At 36.2% G+C, this 25,623-nt stretch overlaps 1 protein-coding gene across 2 annotated transcripts in view; it reads right to left on the reverse strand.

Annotated features, from left to right (window-relative positions):
- Positions 1 to 1,176: 1,176 nt before the first annotated feature.
- VPS37A (VPS37A subunit of ESCRT-I) overlaps positions 1,177 to 25,623 on the reverse strand; it is a 46,107-nt gene continuing 21,660 nt past the window's right edge. For both annotated transcript variants that reach the window (XM_058720089.1, XM_058720090.1), the window contains exons 3-12: positions 25,101 to 25,215; positions 24,396 to 24,496; positions 15,065 to 15,290; positions 13,072 to 13,142; positions 9,553 to 9,680; positions 9,413 to 9,471; positions 9,267 to 9,335; positions 5,130 to 5,273; positions 4,100 to 4,180; positions 1,177 to 2,517 (exon numbers count right to left, since the gene is read on the reverse strand). In XM_058720089.1, coding sequence (XP_058576072.1) covers positions 4,100 to 4,180; positions 5,130 to 5,273; positions 9,267 to 9,335; positions 9,413 to 9,471; positions 9,553 to 9,680; positions 13,072 to 13,142; positions 15,065 to 15,290; positions 24,396 to 24,496; positions 25,101 to 25,215 — 994 coding nt within the window. In that variant the 3' untranslated portion in view covers positions 1,177 to 2,517. The remainder of the gene's footprint in view (positions 2,518 to 4,099; positions 4,181 to 5,129; positions 5,274 to 9,266; positions 9,336 to 9,412; positions 9,472 to 9,552; positions 9,681 to 13,071; positions 13,143 to 15,064; positions 15,291 to 24,395; positions 24,497 to 25,100; positions 25,216 to 25,623) is intronic.

The following is a 25,623-nucleotide window of genomic DNA, read 5'->3' on the forward strand; positions in this document are numbered from 1 at the left end:
TCGAACTCACGGACCGCGAGATCGTGACTTGAGTTGAAGTCAGACACTTAACCGACTGAGACACCCAGGCGCCCCGGAGACAGGTATCTTTACTGTACATCCTATTTATTTAGAAAACTTTCTTCTCTTTTGAGATATCAGTGTTTAAATTTCTACCCATGACAAACCTCTACTCTGAATAACATTCAGAGTAATAATATTCTGAATTTAATATTTAACATTAATATTAAATATTTAATATTCTGAATTTAATATTCTGAATAATATTCAGAATAATATTCAGATTTCCATCTGGTCTTCTATTATATGTTAAAGTAAAACCAGAAACTGCTTTGGCAGCCATTTTCCCCCCCTGTTATGACTTCTCCAGATGACCAATTTTTAGAAGAAAACAACATGGCCATAAAATTACCCCCAAAATCACTTACTTTCCATTGCAAAAGAAAACCAAAGTTCAGAGAATTATTCAAATGCAGACTTTCTTCTATCTTGGACAACTTACACAACCTATATCTGAACTAAAATGTCTGTTGGTTAAATGCAGATATTCACCATCAAACTTTTTTGTAATGACTAGGTTGTAAGGAGGCTGTCTAATTTTGGAAGGAGAAAGCAAGCTATGTTAACTGGTAGAGAATGAAACTAGGCATTTTGGCTTAAAGAGTAAGAAACACTGAGATGAATTATGTAATTATGTAGAAGAAATTTACTGTATAAGAAAACTTATGTTTTTTGTTTGTTTTTGTTTTGTTGTTGTCTCTGTGGAGGGGAAAGGAGATGAGCACCCAAGCACCTAAACCATGTTTGAGTGGCTGTTTTATAGTATTTCCACAGGGACTTTTTTTGAATAGATGTTTAAGTACATTGGTAGATCAAATGGACTGATGTCCCTTCAGAATGACTGTGGTCTGCGGGTCTCTTGCTATGGGTTCTACAGTTTCTAAGAAAGCTACCCGATGGTCTGCAAAAGACAATTATGTCCTCCAGTGCAGTGACTGCTGGGACAACTGGAAGTTCTGCTGGTCTGTGTGTAAGGAAAGGTTTCTAAATACCCAGAAGGCTGCCACAAATTTAAGACACTTACCTGAGTTCTTTCGTCTACAAATCCTTAAAAATAATGTCTGGTCATTTTGAAGATTAAACAGCATGCCCTTACAGCGCCAGTGAGACAGGCAATTAATGAAAGTTAATTTATTTATTCCAATTATATATTTATAGTCCATATGAATACTTGCTTTTCCATAAACACAGACTAAGAATTAAGTATTTGTCAAGTCTAAGAAAATAATTTTATTCTTCCTAAAGTTCTATTGCCAGAACATGTAGAGAAAGAAAAAGAATGAAGAAAAAAACACTGTACCAAATGCTGGCATTTGGAATGACAATACATACTGGGATGAAATTTAAATGAAAATATGTGTTAGGTTGTTTTGTGATTTAGATACCCTTACCAAAGCCTCAGATACATATAGTTCCAGATTTTCTCCTTTATTAGCTTTCACAGCTACCTATAAAATGTGTTCCTTCTATAACATTGTATAGAAGCAAACTGCTGAACGTAGCACAATTTAAAAAGAATTTTCAATAAAATTAAATAAAAACTAGATTGCCTAAAAGTTAAATATTAATTTTATTACTAAAGCTGTTCTCTATGAAAAGCTAACTCACAGTAAAGACCAAAAGAATTCATTGACTTCTGTGTCTAGAATTACTACTTATTAACAAAAAGATTGTTTTTAACATTAGGAATTTAGAAAGTATATTATTATCCAATCACAAACCTATTAGTTACTTATATAAAAACATTATTATGAAAGGTTGTTGGACTAGATGAAGTGGAAGGCAATCTTTTTCTATTAGGTAAAATATATATTTACTTGTATTGCTTCTTAAATGTATCTTTAATTTTAAAAATTAAATCATGTATGAGCAGCTGATGTATTCTTTTCATTTAGTGTTATTAAAAGTTACCTTTTTGAGACGGCACATTTGTAGGCATGGTGTTTCCTGACATTATGAATATTTAAAAACAAATGTTTTTTGAAAATTTATCATCTGGAAAGAAGGAAAAATAAGGCTTTCTACAGTTGAAAATAGTAATTTTTCAAAAAGGTTGACAGGAAAAATATCTAAACAAACCATTCTTGATAAAGAAAGGAGGCAGTTTCAAATTAAAAACATAAATTTAAATGAGACAATTTTTATAAAATATTGATACTAGCTAAAATCACATGCATAGGTACTTAATAACAGAGGACCAGCAGTGAAACTTAAATATGATAGGATTTATCAACAATAAATAAACATTTATAGTGCAAATCGTGCAGAAAAATTTCTCAAAGCAAAGACCATAGCAATCATCCTAATCTGTACAAAATCAGTCTCAGTTCTGTATACAATCTATACAGGGTATCTATGAATTCAGTCACTGTGATGAAATACCAATTTGCAAATCATACATATTAATTTACTTATTAGTCTTGTGTCATTTCTGTCTTGGTAGGTTTTCAGGAAAATCTGAAAAGAAAAGAACATAGAAAACCCTAAGATTTAACTTAAGAGGATAAATTCTCATCTCTTGATATTCTCTTCCAATTCAGACATGTCTATAAGAAGATAACTGGACTATGAGGGAAAAGAGGTGGGGAAAGGATTCTAGCATGTTCATATAAACAATTACTCGGTGCCCACTCTCTTCTTAAACTGTGATATGAAAAATCAACCCCTCCCCAAGGGAGTGACAGTATGATTTAAAAAACAAGATATAAAACAAGTCAATGTTGGCACTAACGTTACGTACAACTAGATGAAGAGAAGGGGCAGATGAGTTTGAGGTGGAGAGAAGAAATTCCTGCCATTTCCCTCGCTATAAATGCTCCCAGGGAGGTTCCCATGCTCCCTTCTCAGAGTGCACTGCTTCAGCCCACCTGAATGAGCACAGGACCACAGACATGATGCTAATCTGCTGGCCAAGCTGCTGCCGGGTCAGCCTCTTTGCTGTGGATTTGTAGTGAAACCCCGGTTAGTCGCCATGAGCTACTTGAACCATCCTAATATGGTCAGGCCTGTGGGCAGCAATGGTGGAGCATGTCTAAGTGTCACAAAGAAAGGCTCTCTGAAGAGCAAGGTGGGGGAAGCACATGAGAGTGAGAGACAGAAAAGAACAGAGATGCGAAAATGAGAAACAAGCAGCCTTGGCAAGGGTGTGAGAAGAAGCCTTTGGTTATTACAGCCTCCTGCCCCGTTTTCAAGCTCAGCATCTGAGCTGTCCTTTCCTACATTTTGGCTCTACAAACTATCTCTGCATTGTTCAATAACACAAGCTCTTACTCAAATTTGGTGGGGCGGGCAATAGTTTTTACAACCGAATCACTCCTAAAACTAGATAGATGGAGAGGAAAAGGAAGAGAGTGTTGGGGCTGAACAAAGACACAGTAATAAGAGAAAGAACATCAAATGGAGAACATATGGGGAAAATGGAAAATTAAAGTGGGTGCTCTCGAATATATGCCAGATTATAGAGGGCTTAAAACCAGAGAGAAATTTAATAGTGATACTGCCATTGCTAAGTTCTAGAGCAGAGAAATTATACCATTGGCTGGTTTAATTTACCATCTGTCAGTGCTCTATAGGAAGGGGAAAGCCTCAATTCAGGGGACTGGCAAAACATTTACTGGAATAATCCTGGTGTGAGATGGAAAAGAGACAGACTGGAAGTTCATCTAAAAGGAAGAAATGACAAAGGAGACTAGTGAGAAATGTCAACTAAGTGATACGGTTTACTCCACGTACCAGCTAAGAGAAAGGTACTAATCATAGATATTTATAATTCTACATACACAGCTGTCAAACACTAAAAAACAAACAAACAAACAAACAAAAAAAACAAAAAAGAAATTCATTTAAGGCAACAGCACAGTGACAAAATATCCAAAAGATTTCTATTGGTTAAATGCTTATGTATATAAAATTATACATAATGTATAACACAGAGCATTTTATATGTTGCATGTAACACAAAAGCTAAGACAGAACTCAACAGGCACTGGTAAGAATACTTCAATTAAAGAATACTCAAACTTTCTGGAAAACAATTTACCTATAGTGGAGCATGGAATTGGCTGTGCGTTGTTATTGCTTGTTGAAGTTTCTCTTCCTTGGCTCTTCTACAGTGGCAAATCTAGAAGATTTAAAGTACCAGTCACTTCTCCAATGATTTACTTACTGCTTCCTACATTAGGACAGAATTCATATAAGTACCCTTTAACTTGTTGACATTTTTTACTTTTGAATGTTTAAGGTAGCTCAGAATTTAAAAGCCATCACCCCACAAACATTGAATTGTATTTGGAAGATAACCTTTGCCTGTAAACTTCCAGAATGTAAAATAAACCTCTTTATATCAATTCTCTGATTATGTAATTTCAAATATCTGTGTTTTAAAAATATAAAAATCCTACTGTTGTTAATCAGGAAGATTAATAAAAACTTCAAGGTACAGTTATATAATATCAACGAAGAATAAACTAGAAATCAATGCCTCGCAAGTGCTATAACCATAGTTTTTAATGTGCCTAAACTTCAATTTTCTCTGATGGAAAATGGGGATAACAAAATCTGGCCACGTTCCTTAAAAGGATATGCATATATATCATACACATTTTATAAAGTTTATTAAGAAAAGGTTACTTTTAAAATGTGATGTTTCAGAGAAATTAGGTAAATATTTAGAACTTTATCGAAAGGCAAGATACTGTTAAATAGACTTTCTTGATCTTTCTTTAAATGTAATGAAAATCAGAACAGAAAAGAAACTATTCCAGAATGTTCTCAATAACATTTACAAGTTTTAAAATAACTAAGTATACATTATTCCCTTTTGAAACAACTTGTTGAACATAAGTAGGTGCACAGCCTACAACCATTGACTAGACTTTAGCTGATATAGTAGCTTTAGAACAAAATCATAGTAAGATGCTGCTATCATTCTTAAAGAACAGAGGTTCTTTCGTCTCTTCTCATGGCACTCAAAACTCCAGCTCAGTACTGCGCTAACGTTTGCTCATGAATACAGTTAAGTAATTGGATATTACACTGTCCCTTGTCCTCAACTGAAGAGTATTACATACTGTTCTCTTTTCCATGAAGCTACTGAGAAAATCATCTATTTCGGTTTTTCCCTCTAAGAAATCTTCAGCAATATTATCAGATTCTTCCTCAGCTTCATGAGCAGCTACTTTCAATCTTGCCTGCAAGGCACTCGCACTACAGCTCTGAAAAAGAAAATCAAGCGCTCAGTTTATTTACGCCGCTCAGAAAAATGAGACCGGGGAAGGGAGGAGCAATTCATTGTACGCCTTATGTTGAGTCTTTTTGAGGAAATCTGCTACCACCCAAGTCAGCTTTTGGAGATAAGGGTAGATACCTACCACAAAAAAAACCAATCCAAAGCTGCAAGCCAGTAAATGAGGGAAACTGGGCCAATCAATGTCTTCTGGGGATTTAGGGATTAGGTCATTGCGGTAGGCACCCTCTAAGAGGACACCTAATTATCCCCAGCTCCTGGTGTTGCTGCCCTTGTGTAAATCACCTTCACTTGAGGGTGGGCTGCACACAGGGACACACTTCTAATGAATATGGCGAAAGCGATGGGAATAAATTCAACCGAAAAGGCACAAGACCTGCACAAACACTGCTGAAAAAACTGAAGAAGTCATGAATAAGCAGAAAGACATCTCGGGTGCATGGACTGGAAGACTTAATACTGTTAAGATGACAATACTACCCAAAGTGTTCTACACAGTCAATGTGATTCCTATCAAAATCTCCATGGCATTTTGGCAGAAAAAGAAAAACCCATGCTAAAATTCATCAGAATCTCAAGTGACCCCAAATAGCCAAAACAATCTTGAAAAGGAAGAATAAAGATGCATATTTGCTGACTTCAAAACTTATTACAAAGTGACAGCAATCAAAACAGCGCTGTACTGACCTAAGAGACATGTAGACAAATGAAAGATCAAGCCCCAAGATATACCCTCACATACATGGTCAAATGTTTTCAAAAAGTGTGCCAAGACCATTCAGTGGGGGCAAAGACAGTTTTGGACAAATAGTGCAGGGACAACTGGATCTTCACATGCCAGATGAAGGTGGACCCTTATTTTACCTCACATATAAAAGTTAACTCAAAAAAAATTAAAGTGGACTGAAGACCTAATTGCCAGAAATAAGACTATTTTTAATAACAATCATGCTAGTGGGTATAAGGTGGCAACCCACTGTGATACATCACGTACACGAATGAACCATTTTCTTATCACCCTTGCCAACACTGGTCATCTATCTTTGCAAGTCTGGCTCACATGGATGATGTAAAATTTGATTATTTTTATCACTGACAGGCTGAATGTCTTTTCAAACGTTTCCATTTATTTATTCATTGAATATTTATCGAGTATCTACTATGTGCCAAGCACCGGACCCGGTACTGGGTATATGGGGGAATACAATACGGCATGTTTCTGCGCTCATTGCAACAACGGTCTAATGAAATGATTTGTACGCTTTAGAGTGAGAAGACTGACTCATCGTCCCCAAAGACTCTGAGTGAGCACATCGAGACACAAGCGTAGGAATCAAGGTTGTATTTTTTAAGTGTTTCAACAATCATTTCAAGCAATTATAAGTGGCACAGAAGACAGAGTATACCTGTAGGCTTATTGGACATTCATATTTCTTTTTGAGTTTCTTGTTCTTTCCTTTGCCTATTTGTCAGGACTCTTTACGGGCCACTGGCATTCGTACGTGCTACATATGCTACAAATATTTGTTTCCTTTTCTTTTAATTTTGATATTATAATCTTCAGTATATGCATGTTTTAAACTTATAGACAGATAAACAAAATTAATTTTTTTTATGCTTCTGCCTCATGTATGATACTTGGAAAGCATTTTCCCACCATAATCTCATAATTACCTTTCATAATTCTGGAATATTTTAAGTGTGTATGGTATGATACAGGGATCTTCTTTCTAAATGGACTGCCAATTAAATAATTTATTAAACTCTCAATTTTTTCTAACCCATTACTCATATACACAAGTCTATTTCTGAATTGCACAGTCCGCTCCATAAAACTATTTTTCTCTTCCTACAAAAATAATCTTTTAAATTATGAGGTTTTATAGTGTTATTCTAACACCTGGAAAGCGGGGGGTGGTTTCTTTCCCCATTGATTATTTTTGTTCAAGCTCTTCCTGACCACTTTTAACCATTTAGTTTTTCAGATGAACTTTAGAATAATCAAACTGAAGAAAACAAAACAAAACAAAACAAAACAAAAAACAACTCGGGATTTTGACTAGAAGTACATTAGAGGCACCTGGTGGCTCAGTCGGCTAAACATGTGACTCTTGGATTTTGGCTCAGGTCTTGATGTCGTGGGTTGTGAGTTTGAGCCTGACATCAGGCTCTGCACTGAGAATGCAGAGCCTATTTGGGATTCTCTGTCTCCCTGTCTCTGCCTCTTCCCCACTCGTGCTCCCTCTCTCAAAATAAATACATAAAATAAAACTTGAAAAAGAAGTAAATTAAATTTTTTGGGGTGCCTGGTTGGCTCAGTCCATGCTGAGCATGGAGCCTACTTAAGATTTCTTTCCCTCTGCCCCTCTCCCCTGCTCACGCACTCTCTCTATAATAAAATTTTTTTTAAAGTAAATTTTTAAGTTATTTTGAGAAGAATGAAATCTTTATAATAGTGGATTCACTCCATGAATATTCTAGGTTGCTCCATTTACTCAAGTGTTCTTTTTTATCATTCAGTAAAGTTTCCTAACTTCCTTCACCGGGTTCAGTTCTAGGTATTTTACAGTTCTGTTGCTATTGTAAATGAGTTTTTTTCTCTACCTCACTTTGCATTAGTAGCTGCTGGAATTTCGGGGGAAACTTTCTCAATATGCTAGGATTTTTGCTTATTTGATTTTTGCTTGTTTTTGGTAAACAACTATTTTATTTTTTCTTTTATATTGTACCTCCTTTTTCTTGTCTTGTTGCAGTGGCCTGAACCTTTCCAGCATTGCTAAACAGGAGTTATATTGGGGCATCACTGTCTTATTCCTAATGTTAAGGGGATCTTGAAAATGTTTAGCAATTCACATTTTTGCTGTTGGTTTCTAATATTCTTTATCAAGTTAAGGAATTAATTTCTATTCTTAGTTTACTAAAAATTTATAAAGAATCATAGGAATATTGTGAAAAGCTTATTCAGTATCTACTAAACTCTAATGTGCATCCAAGAGTATTTCATTGGATTCTCTCAGATTTTCTGGTTAAGAGGGAGGACAGTTTACATTTGATTCCTGACTCTGACACTTTCTATTTATATGACATCAGGGAAGTTATTTAATATCCCTGTGCCTCAGAATGCTTATCTGTACTATGAAAAAGTAGTACCAACGCCTACCTCCTAGGATTTTGAGGGAACAATGGGCAATATATGAAAAGAACATAGTGCAGTGTAAGTTGAATTTTATAAATGCTTCAAGTAATTTTATAAAGTGATTTTTATTTTTTATTTAATTGGATTTCTAGCAAAGAGTCTACTATTTGTGGTGAATTAAACTTTATAATTTCATGTCTTTCCGTTTGCTAAGTTTTCATTTAAGGTATCTGTACATAAGCTTAAAAGTGAGACCAAAGTTCAAGTTTTTTGTTGTTAGATTTTATTATAGAAGGTAAACTGGCATTATAATAACATTCCCAGAAAAGTTATTTATGGGGCTTTTTGTATTTTTCTGCTTTGGGACCAAATATGCTCTTGCATCAGAACAAATCATTTATAATGCCCCATAACTGAGAGCTATTCATCTCACTTAAAGGTATCAAACCTTATAAAGAAAGTCACCTAATAAATGCTTTCTGATAATGAAAGTAAGAATGTGGCTCATGCATATTGAGATTAAAAATTCCTATGGGGTTCCTGGGTGGCTCAGTTAGTTTAGTGTCTGAATCTTGATTTAGGCTCAGGTCATGATCCCAGGATCATGGGATCAAGCCCCATATTGGGCTCTTTGCTGAGCATGGAACTTAAGATATTCTCTTTCTTTCTCTCTCTCTCTCTCTCTCTCTCCCCCTCCCTCCCTCCCTCTCTCCCCCCTTCCCCCCCCCCCCCGCCTCTCCCCAGTCTTGCACTCTCTCCCTTAAATAAATTCATTAAATGTAAAAATAAAATCTTATGGTAAAGGAAAAGAGCTAAACATCTTACCTCACTAAGTTCATGCTGCCTTTGCATCTTCTTTTCAAAAGTAGATTTCAGTTGTGTAAGCAACTCATACTAAAAGATTTTAAAAAAATGTTATTTGATTATATTTTTAAGTTGTATGAATTTCTTTAAAATGGTAACTAACTCACCTTATCTAAAACAATTTGCCTTTTGGCTTCCAAGCTGGGCTCCAAAAGAAGATTTTTTCCTGTAAGATAAATTTCTGGTTTATTTCTAGGTTAAAGATCATATTTTTCTCAGACAATTTAAGAAGTAAGGAAAGACATACTTGCTAGCTCTTCAATACTTTTTACTAAGTCATCCTTGTCGGTAATGATCTGTTTTAGTTGAGGCAAAGTCACAAATTGTTCCAGTAATATCTCCTCTTGTTCATTCATATCTGTAAGCTGTGATACACTGGCAACACAACAGAAAAGTTCATGAGTGTCAGTCATCTTGTTTTCTCCGTGATGACATATATTCACAATTTTTCCATTTTATTCAGTTGACAGGGCTCTAAATAATTTCTGAACTATCAGTTTTTATATATGTGTGTAAGAATGCAAATTATGACCTTAAAAGCAAATAAAGTATCAACCAACCACAATGGAACACAAATTAGTCCAAGTGTAGCATCCAATCATGACAGGAGAGTAGGGTTCATGAATAGTCACAACAAGTTAACTTCTCTGTACCTGTTTAGCTAAAAGGTGTGGGGTTATCATAATAAAAGATGGGTATTTGCATATGTGTGTGTACAGATTCATAAAATATTTAAAGAAAAGCAATCATGGTGGACTAACCAAAAGTCAATATCCATAGGGTGAAAGCGGGAACTGGATGGGTGGATAGGAATGGAAGCTAAACCTTTATTAGTTTTGACTAAAACTTTATTAGTTTGACTACAAGGATTAGTTTAAACCTTGATTAGTTTTGATTAGTTTTGATCCATATTAAAGCATTATATAATTTAAAAAAATAAATTAAAAGAAGTCTATAAAATTCAGAGTAAATAGAAATAAATGAAACTGGCTTTTTTCTAAGTTACATACCATCCAGAGAAGTATTATTCAGAGACTTTAAAAAATAGTATTAGGCTGTACATTTCAGCCACAAAAGAAATACAAAAACACAAAAGTATAAAAAACAAACTCTTATCCTGAATTCAAGAATCACACTAATAATATTGGTACTGTAGTTTTGAAAAAGAACAAGTGCCTTTCAGAGAAAGGACTTTAGGCCTGAGAAAATAAATTTCATGATGATCCCATGGCATCTTTGTTTTGTCAGAAAGGACACAGAAGCCAATGTCAACAATTTGCTAGTGACGAAAGACAGAATGTTTAAGTATCAAAAAGAATAATGACTGCAATAGACTGAAACATATCAAATACAGTTTTAAAAAAATCTACGAATTCTTAGTAGAAAGTAGATTCTACTTTAAATTCTTAGTAGAAAGAACTACTTTCTGAAAGAAGAGAAACAAATACAGAAACAAACCAAAACCTTTGCGTATCAGAAAGTTGGCAGCTTGTGTGTGCATCAACTCAATATTCTGAAAATTGATAAAAAACCAAATAAGCATTGGTCTTTCTGTTCCTATATGAAGTGTATTTAAATACAACTAAATAGTTGATTAAGAAAGTTCATCTTCCTGGGGCTCCTGGGTGGCTCAGTCGGTTAAGCGTCCGACTTTAGCTCAGGTCTTGATGTTGTGGTTCATGGGTTCGAGTCCTGCGTCGGGCTCTGTGCTGACAGCTCAGAGCCTAGAGCCTGTTTCGGATTCTGTGTCTCCCTCTCTCCCTGCCCCTACCCTGCTCACGCTCTCTGTCTCAAAAATAAATAAACATTAAAAAAAAAAAAAAAAGTTTTTAAAGAAAGTTCATCTTCCAGAATTCTGGCCTTTTCTGGAAGTAGAAAATCACATTTGCAACCTTTAACAAAATAACGGAGAGCTAATAATTTAGATGTTTCAACCTGTCTCAGTCTTAATGTCACTAAAAATAGGGCAACCAGACATCATCATTGCCTTATATAAATGATATAAAAGGAAGTATGTACTAATTATGATACAAGTATTCTTGCCAAAAGAACTGAACCTAAATCTTTTTTTTTTTCACCACTGAGGTATAAGTGGCATATAACATTGTATATGGTTAAGGTGTACAGCTCAATAATTTGATAAAACTGAACCTAAGTCTAATTAAAACTCTATATCTAGCTACCAAATAGGGAAATAGGGAAATAGAAGAACATCTTCACTGGTACTACAACGATGCAATTAGGCAAAAACAGGATATAGGAAATTCTATAAGCCAAATAACCAATTTCTTCAACAAATATATAATAACATGACATGTATATAACTTATATTACCACATATATGGATTTACATGTGTGTGTGTATGTGTGTATATATGTGTATATATATGTATGTATACATATGTACATACATATATATATATACACACACTTACATATATACTGATAAAAATGGGGGGAAATGGTTCACAACTAAAAGAAACATAATAAATATGGTAATCAAATATAATAGGTAAACCTTGTTTTGATCCTGATTCACCTAAACTACCAATGAAGAGATTTAATTATTAAGATCCTGGGGTAATGAGATACTATTAAAGAATTATCATTAATTTTGTTAAGTATGATGCTATTGGGGTTATGGTAAACACAAAGTCCTTACCTGGTAGAGAAATTTAGTATAAAGAATTGAGTAAAAATGCTATGTTTGGGATCTGGTTTAAAATAATTCTGACCCATACCCACACTTCCCAAAAAGGGCTACAAGGGTATACGATGCAAGACAAGCAAAGAGGTTCACCTTTTTGTATTTGTGACATTTTCATAATAATTTTTTTTAAAAGAAGAAAAAAAAGAATCCTTTATAACATGGGAAGAATAACAGTACCTATTTTATGGGGTTGCTGCAAACATTACAGTGCTTAGAAAACCTTAACATGTACGTAATCTAATATAAATCTTCACTATTATCAGCAGAAAATAATAAATCACTACTTCCTAAAAATGACTGAAACACTGAGTCAATTATGGTAAACATTTTTTTTTTTTTTTACTGTAGGATTTCTCATGGGTATCTGGCTGTACATCCCTGGTAGGAGATATCCCAAAGACAAAAAGAACTACAAAAACAGATTTTTAATTACATTCAGAAGCATTAGTAATAACAGCCTTATGCGTATTATAAATCTTCAATGCGGTATAAAGGATGTAACGTTTCCCAAAGTTGAGTGGCCACAAAACAATTTTTCATGAAGTGTCTGAGAGAAGCAGTGTTCCATGAAAAATAGGACCTTAAACTTGAATACTACAAATTTATTTCCCATCAATTTGAATACAATTTGGCTTGTAAAAACACTGTGCTATTACTTTATGAGAACAATATGTTTCTCTATGTACAAAGTTCTACTTACAAAAGGAACAGTGAGAAGGTCTAAAATAGGCCAAGAAATATTTGAAATCGCTGGAGATAATGCACTGAGAAATAATTTTCACAATAACATAAGCCACAAAAGAGAAAGGACATTGTTATCCTGGAAACTATTATATCATTCCCAGTATCTAGAAAAATCCCTGGGTACATAGTCAATAAATTCAAACTACAAGACATAAAAGTGATTTATAAAACTGTCCCACTAAGACAACCACAATACAGAAATAGTGAAGATAAAAACAACCCAAAAAACCCTTTTTCTTTAACATGGATATGACCATGATGATCTGGTCAAATAGACAATGAATACTAACGTCACTCTCCCAAGATTTTTACCTTAGTTCTGAGAGTTCTGGAAATGCATCAGGGACGTCCGGCATCTTGTAACCAAAACCATTTTGGCTTATCTAAAGAGAGTTTGAAATGGTATTAAACTTTAGCCATCTTTTTTGACTGCTCCTATTTACTTATAAATGTAATTTTTAATGGATCACATCTTACAATTATCACCTTCATCTTCTCATCTTTGCACTTTACATTGTCCTTACTTTCCCCCCCCCTTTTTTTTTTTTTTAAAGTTTATTTATTTTGAGAGAGAGAAAGAATGTGGGCAGAGGGGAGCAAGAGGCAGAGAGAGAGAGGGCGCACGAGAGAATCCTAAGCAGGCTCTGCTCTGTCAGCACAGAGCCTGATGCAGAGCTTGAATTCATGAACTGGGAGATCATGACCTGAGCCAAAGCTGGACCTTTAACCGACTGAGTCACCCACGTGCCCTCCCCTTCTTTCTTTATTTTCTTATTTTTCAGCATACCTTGTATATATAGGGTTAATTTTTTTTTCTTTCGTGGGATCATGTGAGTAGCTCTTTCCTGGGCAAGTATATGACTGCTAAATAAAACTTTTAACTGTATCTGTAACAAGTGCAGAGAATTATCTGTGGATTTCATTGCTACATAAGAATACATTTGTCTCATCTGAAAGACACTGAATATAAACAAAATTTAGTAAATTGGCAAAAGTCTAAATAGTTGCATAACTAAGTTCCACAAGACAGTAGGGGAGATAATAGGCAATCCGTTGTTTAAATTAAAACAACTTTTTAAAATTGAGGATCCTTGGAAAGTTCTCTTGTAATTTTGTTAATACTAATTATAATAATTTTCATGATATTCATAATACTTGTTCCTAATATTCATTAATATAATGATGAAAGGTATCAGAAAAACAAAGTCCACTTGGGTCTATATTCTTAATTATTTACAAACACCACAACTAGTACAGTTGAATAAGGTTCTACAATATTTGAGTATTACTATGGGCGAGACTCACTGAAGGTTAAAATGAAGGTTTTTAAATCATTTTATATGTTTTATTCACATAATCTCTCAATAACATCCCACATGGTAACAGGTACCACTTAATTTTTTTTTTTTAATGTTTATTTAGTTTTGAGAGAGACAGAGACAGAATGCACGTGGGTCAGGGGCAGAGAGAGAGGGAGAGAGAATCCGAAGCAGGCTCCAGGCTCCGAGCTGTCAGCACAGAGCCCAGCGCGGGGCTCGAACTCACGAGCTGCGAGATCATGACCTGAGCCGAAGTCGGACGTTCAACTCACCAAGCCACCCAGGCGCTCCCAGTTACCACTTAATTTAAGAACAATTTTTTTAAACCAGTGAGACACTTGAAGCCCTTAGCAAGGTAGAGAGCAGACCCTCCACAGTCTGAGACCTACTTCTCTTTCATGATCACTTCTCGTGCCTTCATGTCTATTTCCTCTGTGACAGCTAGAGAGATCTATTAAATGCAGTTTCACAAGAATGCAATTTGGTTTATGCCTCCAAGACTTTGTCAATACTAGTGCCTTTTCACAGAAAACTTTACATAACCCCTCTCGTTCTGACAAATTCATTACCATCTGTCAAAATCTGGCCTCAAACATAAACAAATACATTCACTTATCTGCCCCATTTTAATTGAGCACCTACTCTGTGTATCAGGGGTGGTTTGAGGCACTAAGGACAAAGTGGTGAAAAAGCAGAAACACATTTCTTATAAAAGCATCGCTTCTAGTTCTACCTCAGTTTCTAGGAGTACTGTATCTTCACCGTAATTCCAAACTACCTCTTCTACTCTACTCGAAGTTTCATATTTGCAATTATTTGATAATTTGCTGGTCACTTCTGAGTTTGTTACTTGAGCTGAAAATGCGATGTAATCTTTTTATCTTTTGTGCTTTACTTAGTGGCTGCCACAAGAAGGCATATGATAAATATTTGTTGACTGGACAATCTCAAGGATACAAAACGTCTAGAAAACTGAAGATACCCACCGGTGCTGAAGTGTCTGTTGTGGGAACAGGTAATGGCAGATTTGAAAGGACGCCAAAAGAAGGAGCAGCGGGTTTGGCTGTTGTGTAACTTGTTGTTGAAGAAGAAATAGTGTCAGCAACAGACAAAGAAGTGATAGTCCTGTTAGCTTCTTGTGGCGGATATGGAGGAAGAAATGGAAAACCCTGAGATGCGTAAGGAGGCATCCCACTTGGATTACTGTATAGGCTAAAAAGAAAGACAGAAAAAACATTAGATTAGACATTAGGGGTAAACCTATAAAACTATTCCCACATGGTTCTAAATAACAATGGCCATGCAACAGAGATAGAATCTTGTTACTATAATCATATAACTGACTTAAAATATTATATAAACTGATAAAATATGACGCCACCCCAATAAATGTGGTTTCCATGAAAAAGCACAATGTTTTAGAAAACATAATATTCAACCAGTCAGAGAAGAAGTGAACAGACAGGCTCTTTTTGAGTTTTGAGCATTCTGTTAGCATTAATCACTATCTTCATAAGAAGAATGGAGGACGTTTAACCCAGAAAACGTATTCAAGACAGGTTGCTTGGATCGTAGCTCTCATTTTATCTGGAAAAATATGACTGCTTTTCTAAAAGATTTCAAAGGAAAATAGTTAAGTGCAGAGAAGAACTGCTAAAAACAAATATACAACATAACTCATTTTATTCCGCTTCACAGATACTGTATCTTTTAAAAAACAGTGTTTACGACAACCATGCATCGAAGTAAGTCTAGTGGCACTATTTTCCTAACAGCATCTGCTCATTTCATACGTTGGCATCACATTGTCATAATCCTTGCAATATTTCAAACTTTTTCATTATTATTTTTGTTATGGTGATCTGTGATCAGTGATCTTTGATGTTACTATGGTAACTGTCTTGGGGTGCCATGAAGTGCACCCGTATAAGACAATGAACTTAACTGATAAATGTGTGTGCTCTGACTGTGCCACTGGCAGGCTGGTCCCCATCTGTGTCCCTCTTCCCTGAGATGTAATATTGAAATTAGGCCAATTAATAATCCTACAATGGCCTCTTAAGTGTTCAAATGAGAGCCACAGGTCTTTTACTTTAAATCAAAACCTAGAAATGATTGAGCTTGGTGAGGAAAGTGTATCAAAAGCCAAGACAGGCAAAAAGCTAGGCCTCTTGGGCCAAACAGCCAAGTTGTGAATGGAAAGGAAAGGTTCTTGACAGAAATTAAAAGTCCTATTCCAGTGACACACGAATGAAAAGAAAATGAAACAGACTTAATGCAGATGTGGAGAAAATGTTAATGGTTTATACAGAAGGTCAAACCAGCCGTAACATTCCGTTAAGCCAAAGCCTAACCCAGAGGAAGGCCCTAATGCTCTTCGGTTCTACAAAGGCTGAGAGAGGTGAGGAAACTGGATTAGAAAAGTGGGAACTCGGCAGATTTTGGATCGTGAGGTTTAAGGAAAGAAGCCTTCTTCGTAACACAGAAATGCAGGGTGAAGCAGGAAGTGCTGATGTAGAAGCTGCAGCAAGTTCCTGAGAAGATGGAAAATAACTAATACAGGTGGCTACACCAAAGAATGGATTTTCAATGCAGACAAAACAGCTTTCTGTTGGAAGAAAATGCCATCTACAACCTTCTAAGGTAGAGAAAAGAAGTTGAAGTTGATGCCTGGCTTCAAAGGTCCAAAGGACAAGTTGACTCTCCTGTTGGCGGCTAATGCAGCAGGTGATTTTAAACCACCATTCAAAAAAAAATCCTAAGGCCTTTTAACAATTAGGTGAACTCTAGATAGAGAGTTAAGATGGAAGAGTTGTATGGAGACTTTGAGCTTGTCTCATCCCTGAAACACAGATCAGCATCAAACAATTTTGAACACCTAGGAAAATGATCTGAGGATTAATCCAACAATCTGTGTAATGTGAGCCAGAGAACTTGGCAGGTACATGGTACAGAGAGGTGAATTGGGGGAGAGAAAAACCATGGAGCCATACAGGGTAGGGAACCATATTCGTGCAGAGAGGACAGAGAGACAAAGAGAAAGAAGAGTGCAGCGCGCTGAAATGAAGGAAGAAAACAGCTGGAGAGAAAGAGAGAAAGAGTGAAAGCACTCATAGGGACTGCACAAGAAACCTGTTCCTCAAAGCCACTGACGGGGAGAAAGGAGAGGCTTACAATAGGGCCAGGATTCTAGAAACAGTGGAGCACAGAGTCTGAAGTTTCGGAGCTCAGGGCCTGGAGGTGCTCTGGTGAGGAAGCAGGACCAATCCCCAGGAGCAGGCAGTGGGGTCTGAGGGTTCCGTGTGCCACACAGGGAGAAGCAGTTGCCCTACCTACAATGAACTGCATACTGCCATACGTTTTCGCCGAGGGCAAAAGTCCCAGCAGACCCCAGAGTGCTGCCACATTTACTGATATTGGAACAGAGATGCCAGAGTGCAGCAAAACCTGGCACCAGCTGTGTGTTGTGATTTACCGTAAACTCTGAGCCTCTGCCACTGCGTGATCGGGCAAATATTTTCTGGGACAAGATGGCACCTGGCCATTGCTTGATGAGACCCTTCCCCCAGAGAATCAGCATGGGTCCAAGTAGGGAGGGTCTCTGAAGTGTGGGTTTTGAAATGCAGTCCCATGTGAGATAAAACTCTAGAAGGAGACAGCTTGGACACAGACAGGGTAAAGGCGGGGAGTGGACGGAAACCTGAGGCAAAGGAGCGGTGCTTGAATGTGTGTCTGTAAGGGCACAAAATGCCCATGCCAGAGACCAAAGAGCTGGGTGAAGCCATTTCCACCTTTAGTGCACATGTATACACACTTATGAGCTGAGCAGTGCCACCAAATGGACAATGGAGCCGTTACACCAAACCCCACCCACTTGTAGTCTCCAGGCACATGCCCCAGAAGAGCAGCACAAATCCCTTCAAACTGCTTGGTCTACTGTTCCTTTTCTTTGCTTCTGTTTTTGCCTCTGTTGTTTTCTTTTTTCTTTCATTTTTTTCTCTTTCACGGGTAAAAAGAGTTCTATTTTCTCTTGAAAATTTTTATATTACTTTATTTTATTCCATTTTAATATTTAAAAAATTTTTTAAACTTTTTTTTCCTTTCTCTTTTTTCTCTTTTCTATCAAGCTTCTTTCAAAAAACAGAATGAAACGTACATGGCATTGGCTTCCTTTATTTGATTTTGTTTTGTTAAGATTTTTTTAATTTTTACTTTTTATTTTATTGTTTTTCTTCTCCTAAAATGGCAAGACAGAGGAATTCACCCCAAAATAAAGAACAGGAAGAAATGATGGCCAGGGATTTAATCAACACAGATGTAAGTAAGATGTCTGAACTAGAATTTTAAACCATGATTATACGAACACTAGCTGGGGTTGACAAAAGTATAGAAGACACCAGAGAATCCCTTTCTGAAAAAAATAAAAGAACAAAACTCTAGTCAGGGAAAATTAAAAATGCTAAAACCGAAATGAAATATTGAATGGATGCTGTGATATACGAAGCAGAGCAGTGAATCAGTGATACAGAAGATAAAATTACAGAAAACAATGAGGCAAAAAAGAGGGAAAATGGGCAAAATATCGTAACATAAAACTTAGAGAACTCGACGACTTATTAAAAAGGAATAACGTTTATATCATAGGAGTCCCAGAAGATGAAGAGAGAGAGAAAAAGGAGCAGAAGATATATGTGAGCAAACTAGAGTGGAAAACTTTCCCAATCTAATAAAGGGCACAGACCTCAAATTCCAAGAAGAACAGAGAACTCCCATTAGATTCAACAAGAATTGACCATCAACAAGGCATATTGTAGTGACATTTACAAAATACTTAACAATTTAAATGCATATTATTTATTTTTCTTGTCTGATTGCTGTGGCTAGCGTTTCCAATACTATGTTTATTAAATAAAATTAGCGACAGGACATCCTTGTTTTGTTCCTCATTTTAAGGGAAAAGCTCTCAGTTTTTCACTACCGAGTATGCTATTAGTTGTGGGCTTTTCATATATGGCCTTTATATTTCGTGGTATGTTCTCTCTAAATCTACTTTGTTTAGAATTTGTTTATCATGTATGGATGTTGTGCTTTGTCAAATTATTTTTCTATACCTACTGAAATGATCATATCATTTTTTATCCTTCCTCTCAGTGCTATGATGTACCATATTGGTGGAGTTTTAAATATTGAACCACCCTTCCATCCCAGGAATAATACCACTTGATCGTGGTGAATGATTTTTTAATGTATTGTTGGATTTGGTTAGCTAGTAGCATTTTATTAAGGATTTTTGCATCTATGTTCTTCAGAGGTTAGTTCACTTTTTTTGTGGTGTCTTTTTTCTGGTTTTCTGATCAGCCTAATGCTGCCTCAGAGAATAAATTTGGAAGTTTTCCTTCCTTATGTATTTTGTGGAATAGTTTGAGAAGAATAGTTATTAACTCTTCTTTAAATGTTTTGTAGAATTTGCCTGTGAAGTCAACTGGTCCTAGATTTTTGTTATGTTGAGTTTTTTGATTACTGATTCAATTTCCTTGCTAGTAATTCATCTGTTCAAATTGTCTGTCTCTTCCTGTTTCAGTTTTTGTAGGTTATATGTTTCTAGGAATTCATCCATTTCTTCTAGGTTGTCCCAATTTGTTGGCAAATAATTTTTCATAATATTCTCTTACAATTGTTTGTATTTCACTCATTTGTTATTTTGTTTATTTGGGTTCTTTCTCTTTTTTTTGATGAGTCTGGCAAGAGGTTTATCAATTTTATTGATTTTTTCCAAAGACCCAGCTCTTGGTCCTGGTTTCATTGATCTTTTCTACTGTTTTTTTGTTTGTTTTAGTTTCTGTATTATTCACTTCTGTGCTAATCTTTATTATTTACTTCTTTCTTCTGGTTTTGGGTTTACTTAATTCTTTTTTTTTTTTTTAGCTTCATTAAATATAATGTTGTTTGAGATTTTTCTTCCTTCTTGTGGCAATCTGTACTGCTATAATCTTCGCTCTTAGAACCACTTTTGCTGCATCCCGAAGACTTTGCATCATTATGTTTTCATTTTCATTTGTTTCTATGTAATTTTTAATTTCTTCTTTGATTTCTTATTTGACCCATTCATTGTTTAGTAGCATGTTATTTAACTTCCATGTATTTGTACTTTTTCCAGACCTTTTTTTTGCAGTTGACTTCTAGTTTCACAGCATTGTGGTCTGAAAAGAGGCATGTTATCAGTTCAATCTTTTCAAATTTGTTGAGACTTGTTTTGTGGTCTAATATGTGTTCTAGTCTAGAGAATGTTTCATGTGTACTTGAAAATAATATGTATTTTCCTGCTTTAGGATGCAATGTATCTATCTGTTAAATTCATCTGGCATAGTGTGTCATTCAAAGCCACAGTTTCTTTGATTTTCTATGGATGATATGTCCATTGATTTTAGTGGGGTGTTAAGTCCCCCACTATTACTGTACTAGTATCATTTAGTTCCTTTTTGTTTGTTGTTAACTGTTATGATTTGGGTGCTTCCATGTTGGGTCCATAAACATTTATAACTGTTATATCCTCTTGTTGGGAAGTCCCCTTTATTATGATATAGGACCTTCTTTATCTCTTGTTACAGTCTTTGTTTTAATGTCTATTTTGTCCAATATAAGTATTGCTACTCCAGCTTTCTTGTGACCTCCATTTGCAAGATAAATGTTTCTCCAACCCCTCACTTTCAATCTGTTGGTGTCTTTAAATTACTTTTTTAATGTTTATTTTTGAGACAGAGAGAGACAGAGTATGAATGGGGGAGGGTCAGAGAGAGGGAGACACAGAATCCAAAGCAGGCTCCAGGCTCTGAGCTGTCAGCACAGAGCCCGATGCGGGGCTTGAACTCACGGACCGTGAGATCATGACCTGAGCTGAGGTCAGACGCTTAACCAACTGAGCCACCGAGACACCCTTGTTGGTGTCTTCAGGGCTGAAATGAGACTCTTAGAGGCAGCAGATACATGAGTCTTGTGTTTTTATCCATTCTTGTCAGCCTATGTTTCTTGGGGTAGTTAGTCCATTTACATTCAAAGTAAGTGTCAATTGTATATGTATTTATTGCTATTCTGTTACTTGTTTTGTAGTAGTGTCTATTGTTTTTCTCTAATCCTTTCTTGTCTTGCTGTTTCCTGGTTTGCTGGGTTTTTGTTTTTGTTTTTTTTTTGTGATATGCTTGGATTCCTTTCTCCTTATTCTTTGCTCACTACTTCTTTTTAATATTTATTTTGAGATAGGGTTGAGGGATAGAGAGAGAGAGAATCCCAAGCATGCTCCATGCTGTCAGCTTGAGGCCCAATACAAGGCTCAATCCCACCTACCAACAGATCACGACCTGAGCCAAAATCAAGAGTTGGAAGCTTAACAGACTGAGCCATCCAGGCACCCCATCTATTACTGGTTCTTAATTTGTGGTTATACAAAGCATAGGTTTAAAGGACATCTTCTGGATATAGGAGTCTGTATTAAGTTGATGGTTGCTGATGTTTGAACCCACTTACTCCTCTCCCCCACGTTTTAGGTATATGGTATCATATTTTACATCCTTTTGTGATCCCTTGACTGATTTTTACAAATATACTTATTTTTCGTATTTGTAGTCTTTCTTTTCCACTCAGAGGGTTCCTTTTAATATTTTTTGTAGGGCTGGTTGAATAGTCATGAATTACTTTCGTTCTTGTTTGTTTGAGAAACTATTTCTCCTACTATACTGAATGATAGACTTGCTGGATAAAGTATTCATTCCTGCAGATTTTTCCCTTTCAGCACTTTGAATATATCATGCTGCTCCCTCTGGCCTACAAGGTTTCTGCTGAAAAATCCACTGATACCCTTATGGGTTTTCCTTAGTATGCAACTGTCTTCTTTTCTTTTGTTGCTTTTAACATTATTATCTCTTTCTCACTACTTTCTGCCATTTTAATTACTATGTCTTGGTATGGATCTCCTTGAGTTGATTTTTAGAGGGGATCTCTATGCTTCCTGGGTCTGGAAGTCTGTTTCCTTCTGCAGATTAGGGAAGTTTTCAGCTATTATTTCTTCAAATAAATTTTGTCTCCCCCCCCCACCTTTTCTTCTGGAATCTCTACAACGTGAATATTCTTATACTTGACAGTCATTGAGTTCCCTAAGAGTAGTCCCAATTTGCATCAATTTTTTTTCTTTCATTTGTTCAGCTTGGTTACTTTCCATTACTCTTTCTTCTAGATCATTAATTTGTTCTTCTGCTTCATCTATCGCGTTATATATTCCAATAAGTCCATTTTTAATTTCACTTATTGTGTTCATCTCTCAGTGGTTCTTTTTTATCTCTTTGTTAAGGGTCTGATGTCCTCTACTCTTCTCAAGGCCAGCAAGTATCTTCACGATCAATACTTCAAATTCTCTAACATGCCTACTACTCATATCTGTTTTACTTAGGTTTCCTGCTGTGGTTTGGTCTTGTTCTTTCATTTGGGACATATTTCTCTGTCTCCTCATTTTGTCTAACTCTCCGTGTGCTAGGAAGGCCAGCTACATCCACGAGATCCTGCAGTGTCTTGCAGTGCAGTGCAGTGCCTCCTGTTCCTCAGGACCTGGCACTCGGGTGGGGGGAGGTGGGGAGGGGGGAGGGGGGAGGGGGGAGGGGAAGGCGGGGCGTGCCTCTGTGTGTTGTGTGTGCCCCGTTGTGTTCCTGCAACTTTTCCCTTCAGTCCAGTTTTCTGCAGTGGCTTTCTTGGTCTGCTGTGGGTAGTGTTTGGTCTCAGGGGAGTGAAGTGCACTGGTCTGCCTGCTAAATAAGACCTGGAGCCTCTGCTGTGGGGACTGAGATGGCCTAAGTGGACCTGCATAGAGTGCTTGGGCAGGGCAGGCACTTTTAACATGTTTTGCTTTAGGCTTTTGCAGCAAATGCCTTAGGCTTTTGTGTATTGGGGTGCTGGCAAGGGCTGTGCAGGTCTTCTGGGGGAGGGAACTCACAGTGCTGGGGACTGAAGCAAGTGTGACTGGTGAGGGCATATCCAATGAAGCGTGGGGCGGCAGGCCCTGGCATAAGCAAGTTACATAGCAAGTGTTGGTGCCACACTGGTTCCCACAGCTGTGTTTAAGCTGAGGGGACGGGCAGAGAAAAGACATGTGCTAGCTCCTTTTTTCCTAAGTGGGGCGGGGGTGGGGGGTCCTGAGATCCCTGTTTCTCTGGACAAACTCTGTGATGAGTAAATCACTCTACCTTCTGTGTGCCCCAGGCATTTTTCAAATTGCTGAATCTGTGCTGTTTCTGTTCAGGATGTTTGGAGTGTTGCCTCTTTAAAGGCCGGAACTCAGCTTCCTAAGGACCTCTGGGTTCTCCCAGAACAGAGCACAGATTTTTACAATACCAGGCTTTATGTCCCACTGGTTGTAAGGGACTGCATACATTTTTGCATATAGGAGAGAAGTAAATTCTTGTTGCCAGAAGAACTGTGGCATTTTGTATTTTCAAAACATCTACAGATAGATTTCTTGACCTTTGCCACTCTATCAAGAGATGAGAGTCTAGTCCCCTCCCCTTTGAACCTGGATGGGACTTTGTGACTGACTTTAACTGCCAGATGTGAAAATTAAGTGAGCCTTCAGAGTATTTCAATCCCTGGATTTGCAACCACAACAGTTAATGCAAAAGATGAAACAAAGACGAGCTGTCTCTAGTAGTCTCTAATCAAACTGCAGATTCACAAGGAAAATACATGTTGTCAAGGTTTGATGATGTGTAAAAACGATTTGAAAGGTATTTTTCAAAGCTGCTGAAAGATGTGGAAAATTAAAAAGATAAAATAACCAATGGAAACACAGAATTATCATCTCCAAAAAAAAAGCAAAAAGTTGTATCATAAAAGAAATGTAATCATGACCAAGTACATGACTTAGCAACAGGGAATATTTCCAGAATCAAATTAATTAAAATATCAAACATGAAATTTAAGTAAAAATCATGACCTCAATCACTGAGAGACTGGAAGGAAAGCGTTTGTGAAAGATAAAGTCTCATCAATCATAACAGAAGGCTGATACACCTAAAATGAGAGAATTAAGAGATGTATGTTTATATTATATTTACATTATTCAGAAAGATGAAGGTAAATATTAGAGAAGCAGCTAAAAGAAGAAAACGCAGCTGCCTCTCAAAAGTATAAATTTGTCTGTGTGAAGGTGGGAATGTGGAAAAAAAGAGAACTGCCTTTTAACATCATTTGAAATTTTAAACTGTATTATGTGCACTCCGATAAAAATAAGTAAAAATAAATATATACATATAGGTTTTTTGTTACAAATATACTTACTATGAAAATGCTGTTGAAGAAGGAGCTAAAACTGGAGGATTCTTCCAAAACTCATCCAACAGACTCTGAATAATTTTTCCAAGATCTGAATGCATCGTAAACTGAAAGTAACAGTATACAGGAAGATTAAAATCACTTTCAGAATAAGTCTTATTAGGATAATGTCATCCTAAAACTTAATCTTAAATCCCCTTCTGCAAGTCAGGAAGTAAATGAAAAACAAAGGATATTGTGTCAAATGACCATATGAGCAATCTACAACTTCTAATATTTTCCTATACACTCGATACCATAAATCAGGTTAAAAATCTATTTAACCAATAATGGAGCTAAAATATTTCCACACTTTTAAAAATAATTTTAAGGTTCAATGATAAATTCTGAGAGTACGTATAAGTTACAGTTCCTCACATTAATCAATTATTTATGTATCCTAAGAACTTGGAGGCATATTTGAATTTTATCCCCTCCTGACAACTATGGAAGATCTACTATGAACCAAAGTTCTAAGATCAACAGGTCCTCATCACAGAAAAACAAATAACTTTCAAATCAATATTATCTATTAGATATAGTGACTTTTTTTTTCTCGGAATTGTACTGATTCCAAATGAGATTTTAAATGCATTTTAGATTTCTGAATATACAGCAGAAAAGTAATACACCTGTTATACTACTCTGAAATAAATTATACTGTATACATACGTTGTTTACTAATGGAGAGGTAACATAGACTCCTTGTTTATCCATTAAGTGATGTCGTATTGGTGGATAAACACTGATCACTGGTTTTTCCTGAGGAAACTGTGGAGGGAGCAATCTGTTCAATGTAGAACAGATGAAAAACAAAAAGACAAGGGTTATGTTATATAGTCATTAATGCTAAAACAAAGTTAGTTAAAAGCAAATTAAATTTTCATACTTTAATTTGGATTAATTATTCACAGTAAGTGCTCTCTTATGGTTGTTGATTGAAAATATACAAAAGGATCTACTTTGGCAACAGTATCATAAAGTAATTCAATATAGTAAAACCTTCTTAATGTGGAATATGGATACCCTGAGTTATAGAATATTCTTTACACCAAGTCAATTAATTGCTTTCAAACACAATAAACCAAGCTACGTAAAATCTCAGATAAAAGTCAGATCAGGCTATTTGTACGAGGTGAACCACAGTAACCCAGTCTGGCTATCAGCTGGACCACAGTTTCTGTCCATATAATTT

The sequence above is a fragment of the Neofelis nebulosa genome, chromosome 3 (assembly GCF_028018385.1).
Source record: "Neofelis nebulosa isolate mNeoNeb1 chromosome 3, mNeoNeb1.pri, whole genome shotgun sequence".
Lineage (NCBI taxonomy): Eukaryota > Metazoa > Chordata > Mammalia > Carnivora > Felidae > Neofelis > Neofelis nebulosa.